Source organism: Phalaenopsis equestris, unplaced genomic scaffold (assembly GCF_001263595.1).
Source record: "Phalaenopsis equestris unplaced genomic scaffold, ASM126359v1 Scaffold000414, whole genome shotgun sequence".
NCBI classification, from domain to species: Eukaryota; Viridiplantae; Streptophyta; class Magnoliopsida; order Asparagales; family Orchidaceae; genus Phalaenopsis; species Phalaenopsis equestris.
In genome coordinates this window covers 69,013-76,199 of record NW_018164855.1, presented here as the reverse complement: position 1 = coordinate 76,199, position 7,187 = coordinate 69,013, and the positions used below count along the sequence as shown (strand labels likewise).

Genomic DNA, 7,187 nt, shown 5'->3' with positions numbered 1-7,187 from the left:
ATATATATATATATGACTAATTATTCTGATTTTTTTATTTGTCTTGCTTGCAGTTATTATTTTAGAGATGTAGGTGCATTTGAGGCAGTGAAGTAGTGGCTCTATGTATTTTTCAGGTGTTTGACAAAATTGTGTTTTGTTTGTTTTTTCAAAAAATTGTGGGGAGAAGTTAAGTTTTGCAAACAGACTTGACTAAGTGCGGTGATTGTTAGAAAACTGCAGTTTGAATTTTAAAAAATAAAATAAATTTTTAATAGTCAAATTAGTTTTTTGAAGAGCAATTTCATTGCTTCTTCAAATAACATCAGCTGCTCCAAGCAGACTCTTAGTAGGTCCGGTTAATGTAGTTGTTTCTTGACGACTTGGATTTTCAAAATTGCTCGTCTTTATTTTAATTTTTTGGTGAGATATTTGTAATGAGAGATTTTTTTTTTTTTGTAATAAAATTTGTTTTAGTGGATCATATTACAAAAACTAATTTGAAATTTTAAAGAAAGGGAAAAACTATAATATTCAAAATAAGTTAAAAATAAAATATATTTTTTTCATCAGAATTATTCAGCTGTTATTTTACTGAAGCTGTCTCAAGTAAATCCTAATACTACACAAAATTATGTGATGAGTATCAAATTCAATCATTTAGTTGAATTTAAGTAAATGAATTTTGAAAATTGAACAAATAAGGTTGTGAAAAGTGAAGATTTATTTTCATATTTTAAAAAATAAACATTAAACTTGTGTGATTCGATTATAAGCATGTCAAAATTTAAGATCATCTAACTTTTCATTTAATGCTCTAAATTTTTTTATTATACTTTAAGTGTTTGATTTGAACATATTTGAAATTGGATTGAATCATTTTCAATGCTATCAGACTCGTTTTGTCTAGATGCTCGTTTTAACTGTAACTTTGTTGTAGTTATATATATATATATAATATGTTATGTTCCTCACATATATAATTGGTTTGAATGAAGCTTGGATGTAGAATACAGAACTATATTGAAGAAGCTATACATCTATTTGAAGAATGGATTCTATTGGAGCATATGTAGATCTCTTAGTTCTAATTTCTCTTTAAAGATATTTATAGAATAGAGAATGCTAACTATGCTACATAACTGGCTACACAGAAAAAAAAGAAATAAAAAAACATAAGAATGTGTGACATAGCAGTGTGCCCTGTAGATTTATAGGATGCCAAGATGTTGAGGAAGCAAGATGTCCCATCACCCCTTTAATGATATTGAACTAACATTTGAATGGAGTCAAGTGGGATCCAAATGTGGGTCAAGTATATGTCAACGTGGGTTGTGAACAATAAATCATAGTGACATCTACAACACATAAAACATCGCTATTAAGAAACTTAGTGTAACATCCCACGTCTTCAATCCCGTTCGAGGGTTTTTTTTTTCTCCCGTGCCCTTCTGTCCGTCTCGTCCTTTGCTCGACCGATGTTGCCCTAGGTCACTTCTCCCTCGCCTCTCCCTGGATTGCTTCTATCGACAGATCCCGACTGGTATCTTGCAATGTTATGTTATAATATTCATTTTGGGGGGTTTTTTCATTGCACTGGTTCTCTCTTTGCGGTTTTATGATTTTGTGGATTTCTTTGGAAAATTTTGTTGCGATAATTTACATTTTTTAGCTATTCGAGCTTCGTTTCTTAAGATTCACAACTATTTTGAGCATTAGGCTTCATTTACTACATATAAATTTTGGCTAGAGGTTCAGATATACATGTGACTTCAACTCTACCCTTGATGACTCATCATTTGCAAAACTGAGAATGAGAAAATTTTGCTTGAGATAGTAAAATTTATATTATCATATTTTTAATTATAATTTTAATAGTATTTTTTTCTTTTTTTAGTATACTTGATATCCACTATTATGTGAGGTTTGTATCTTCATTTTTACTGTTATGAAATGATTTTTTGCTTCTCAAGTATTAAATGTATCATTATGACAGTTTTGTTGCAAACAACACTACTGTTCAAGAGCATAATTGTCATTTATGCAGAAATAACTGCAAATCAGTTGTTTTCCAAACGCACAAACCAAATAATAAGCCAACTAGCTAATATTGCACTTTGATGTACTTGCTTTGTGTATATCTTCTTTAATTCCAGTCCTAGACAAAGATGCCAAAAGCTTGCCCCCTTTATTGTGCTGATAATATAATTTTATGTTTTAATAGCAGCTACTTCTAATGACGTAGGTATTAAAGTTTCTAATTATCATCTTCAAAGCTTCAGTAGGATTGAAACACAAGTGCACGTATCACTTAAGTAATATAGAATTTTCTTTTAAAACCTCAGTATCTATCCCACAGGGAAGGTGAAAACTCTTTTATGAACTGAGTGAAATTTTACTTAAATTCCAAACAATTATTTAGAAAATAAGGTCACAAGTTTATGTGTATATGGAAGTAACTAATTCCTATTAATTCAATTTCATAACTTAAGGAAAATACTAAATGTTTCTAAACTAACTTTACGTAGAAGAGTTCAAATTATATGAAAGTTTTTCCCCTTGTAATGCAATCATAATCAGTGTAGGAATCATATGTTTAAGGGTTTCAATGTAGTTTTGTGACAAATAGGAGCATACCTATTATTTACCCTCTTCCGAGTGCATAAAGAAAATTAGCTAACCTAGAGTTAAGTTCCTAAATCTTTTGTTATGTTGGGTAGGTTCTAGTCTGTTACTTTAGATTACCCATTGTGCCCACTATTTGGAGTAACCTAGCCTTAAGTTTCAAACTCAAGATCAAATTTGTTAAGGTTTTAGCATGTCACCCTAAAAGCACCACTAGCCTGTCACCCTAGAATTACCAATTTACACCAATCAAAATTTATCTCCCTATTTATTTGCATTAACCTATGGACTATCTTCTCACCCACTAGGTTAATGTGATTCTTACTAATTGAGGAATACATAGCCCTCTCAGGTCATTATGGATTCACAACAAGTTTTAATATACTAATTGACCAGACTGAATATTTAAATTAAGTACGAAGTAATGAATCATCACAAGTACGGAATAAAAGAAATCTTAAACAATTCTAGTCTTATACATGATTATTTTTTATTGCAATGAGAAAGATAAAGAAATCTACTTAGACTTCATGAGGATAATACAACAAAACATAATTTATATTAAAATTCAAGTTTACATAATAAAACAAAACTCAAACAAAAATACAAAGTACTTATCTTAAACTTCTCCCCAAGTAAATCCTCTGAAGTTCGTTTTACTTAGATTTCATGGGGATAACACAACAAAACATAATTTATATTAAAATTCAAGTTTACACAATAAAACAGAACTCAAACAAAAATACAAAGTACTTATCTTAAACTTTTCCCCAATCCTCTGAAGTTCCATTGATGACTTCTCAACTCTCCTTACAATTTCACTCTAAGAGAAACACAAACACACCAAAAGACTCACACCACGACTACTATTCAAAGACTCTCCAAGTCCCCCAACATACACACACACCACACGACACACCCTCATTGGTCTCTCTTGACTCCTTATATGATAACTCTCGAAATCCCCAAGAGTCACTTCGGATGCCTCTTCAAAATTCATCTAAATTCAATGCATAGTAATCAAAACTGATTCTCGCGCCTAGGCACCCAACTGTGGCGCCTAGGTGCTATCCTTCTAGAAACCAAATATAATTTTCTGGCGCCAAACCCTGACGTCATGGCGCATGGCTATCTATTTTCACGTACGGGTCTGGTGCCTAGGCGCTAGAAGCTGGGGCCTAGGCGCAAGTTTACTTTGTGCTTCTTTGATCCATTTGACCCCATATTGCTCCATTTTTGTTCATGTTTATCCAAAACTTCATATATTGTACCTGATTCTCGCGCCTAGGCACCCAACTGTGGAGCCTAGGTGCTACTAGGCGCTATCCTTCTAGAAACCAAATATAATTGTCTGGCGCCAGATCCTGACGTCATGGCGCATGGCTATCTATTTTCACGTACGGGGCTGGTGCCCAGGCCCTAGGAGTAGAAGCTGGGGCCTAGGCGCAAGTTTACTTTGTGCTTCTTTGAACCATTTGACCCCATATTGCTCCATTTTTGTTCATTTTTCTCCAAAACTCCATATATTGTACCTGCAACCAAAAACATACAAAATATCTTCCATTAAAGTGCAATATCATTAAAAAATGAGCATAAATTGTATATAATAAGTAGCACATTTTTAGGCATTGTGTAAACTTGAATTTTAATATAAAGTATGTTTTGTTATGTATATAAAAAGTATAAAGTGCAATATCACTAGCTTATCTGGATCAGCTGCTGATCAGCAACTTACCTGTATTAGCTGTTTATCATTAAATTATTGATAAGCTGTAGTTGCCCCAAACAGACCCTGATTTTTTTGTTTTCACATTTTTAACATTTAAACTAAACTTTTGTTTTTAACATTCTCAAATCTTTCACAGCACATAAAAAATGCTACTTGTTTAAATTTTAAATAGTGAGATACACCATTTCATGCATAGAAAAGTTTGTACATATATAAAATTTGAAGCTTAGAAGCTAAATATATGTGTAAATACATAGGAATTGAGCGGTATGTTAGTAAATCTTCCTTTCAATATTTTGCATTATTTTTTTATCCAAAATGCTAAAAAGAAAAAAGATTGTTGAAAGCCTTAAGGATGTATGATTCTTTATAATCAATGAAACCATACAATCCAGGAGAGATCATATGAAAGAGGTGGAATGAAGCTGAGAGAAATTTGGAGAGAGAGAGAGAGAGAGAGAGAGAGTGGTGGGAGCTAGTGCCAGAGAGCATCCTCTTCTCCCCTTTTAGGTCTAAGGAATAAAATAAAAAACTGCATTATAACTTGTATAGTACAAAGCCTGAGAAGACTTGTAGTTGATGGTATCCTTGGCATGGATACCAAGCAACCAATAAATGAACATACACATGACGATGGAACAGAGTTCTCTTCCTTCCACCTCAAAGAATAATTCTTCGAGCCTGGTGATGTAGCTAGGTAGCTTTACCGAACTCGGTAGGAAAATTCTCACCTAATACATACACGCTTAAAAAAAGAAATGTGCAAGCTCGGCTGGATGGCCTCGAGACTCAAGATCGATGAGCCAGATTGGAGGAACTCAGATGACGATGATGAGTTTTGGAGGTACTCACTATGTCCTTCTAAGCGTTAAGAAGCTCGGTAGTTTGTCACCTCTAAAAACACGGCTAATGAGTATGATTATCCTGGTCATAACCAAACCATTAAGTGTATGGCCAATGAATTCCATCTTATTGGGCGCATAGGACCCGCTTAATATTTGAGCTTTTTGGTTACTTGAGAAAACTTATCAATCATAATTTTGAGACATATCAATATATCTTTATTAAACTTCCTATGTTATGAAAACCTAATGCTCTATTATTGTCCTCAATTATTGATATATCACGAGCGCTACCCCAACTCCACCTAACTTCAGTTTTAAATTCTACCCAAAAATAGAAAAAAAATTAACGCTCAAATCATAACATCCATTCAATCAATTCATTCAATTGAAGGCAAACTCTCTTCCTCATCTTTTATCCCAAAGGCATACTGATATTTTGGAAGATCTGCATACATGTCATACACTTCTCATGTATTTACATATCTATCCCCTAAACTTCAAAATTTTTATTAATACCGCTTTATATATGCACGAAGATATGAATGACACTATAAAAAATTAACAATAATGATATTTTTTACGTGATATGAAAGATTTACGTGTTAAAGGCGGTAAAACATCAGTCTTTGTTTGACATAAAAATTCATAAGAATTGTCTGGTATGCATGTAATTGCCCCCTATTATTTTATGTCTTGGATTACCCTTTTGTCATGAAAAATGCAAAATGCAGAATTGCAGATGATCTTATTAAAAAAAGACAACATGGCCTGTTCTACATATGAGAAAAATATGATAAATGGAACCATCAAATATAATAAAAACTCCTCTCAGCAAATTTTTCCTGCTCTTCTTAAGGAGTTGGCTCCCTCATCCCATTTATGCAAAAAACAAGAAATAAATACTACATAAAAAGTTCAAATTAAATCATAGTGCAAATTTAACTACAAAATACATAAATTACAAATAGGAAGACTTAATTACACAGCTACTGAAACACATAAAAATTCTGAAAGCATCAAACCATTTATAATCTCACATCAACTGCATAAATTTGACTACTTGTATAATCTACAAGTAAAGAGAGATTCTTGGAATGACTCAGAGCCCTCTCTATCCATTGTATTACAAATATACCCTCGCATGCCCGGGCCATCCTCATCCTCCTCCTCCTCCTCACTATCATCCTCTCCATCATTCTCATCATCATCTTCAACTTTAACATCCTCATGATTTTCTTTCTTACTCTTCTTCTCTTCTTTCTCCTCATCACCATCCTTATCATCCCCTAATTTTAATTCTTGTTTAAAATCACTATGAAGAGACTCATCTTCATCCTCGACTTTCACAAGATGCTCATCATCACTATTTCTTATCCTGTTTTCATTGAAGTTCCCATGATTATGAATATCATCTTCATCTTCATTTTCATCTTCATCATCATCATCAGACGTATCAAACTCATCATCACTGTCATCAATTACTTTGATCGTGGCCTGATCTCCCAAAGCACACATAGGGTGGAGATCGAAGTCGCACACCTCGCAGAAATAGGACCATCCTTGCTTAATGACCCCACAAGCATCACACTGATAATGCCTCCAAGCTTTTACAAGCACATGTTTGTGCAACATGTGCTTAATCCTCTTGGGCCATTCAGCCTCCTCCTCCTCCTCCTCCTCACTATCCACCACCTCATGTCTGGCATCCAAAGCACAATCAGGATGGAGATCAAAGTCACACTGCTTGCAATAGAACGACCAATGTCGCCCTCTCTTCCCACAAGAATCACAAATGTATTCTCTCTTACTCTTCCAAAGCACGTGACTGTGCTCTTCATGTCTTATCTTCGCCGGCCAAAGCTTCGCTTTTTCCTCCATCTCAGCCTTGAGTTGCATCATTGACTCTTTAGTGAAAGGGTATGCATCAGCTCCATGTTCCATTATGAGGCTTCGTGCCTCCTTCGTGATAGTTTTGCCTTCGCGATTGATGGCTACGCATGAAGGAATGC

General features: G+C 34.0%; 2 protein-coding genes across 3 annotated transcripts in view; one reads left to right on the top strand and one right to left on the bottom strand.

Moving 5' to 3' along the window:
- The window catches only part of LOC110027133, a 3,035-nt gene extending 2,837 nt beyond the window's left edge, over positions 1–198 (top strand). For both annotated transcript variants that reach the window (XM_020728435.1, XM_020728436.1), the window contains exon 5: positions 54–198. In XM_020728435.1, the coding sequence (XP_020584094.1) occupies positions 54–73 (20 nt within the window). In that variant the 3' untranslated portion in view covers positions 74–198. The remainder of the gene's footprint in view (positions 1–53) is intronic.
- Positions 199–5,956: 5,758 nt separating this feature from the next.
- The window catches only part of LOC110027111 (probable nucleoredoxin 1), a 66,553-nt gene continuing 65,322 nt past the window's right edge, over positions 5,957–7,187 (bottom strand). The window contains exon 5 of the mRNA XM_020728406.1: positions 5,957–7,187. Coding sequence (XP_020584065.1) covers positions 6,235–7,187 — 953 coding nt within the window. The 3' untranslated portion in view covers positions 5,957–6,234.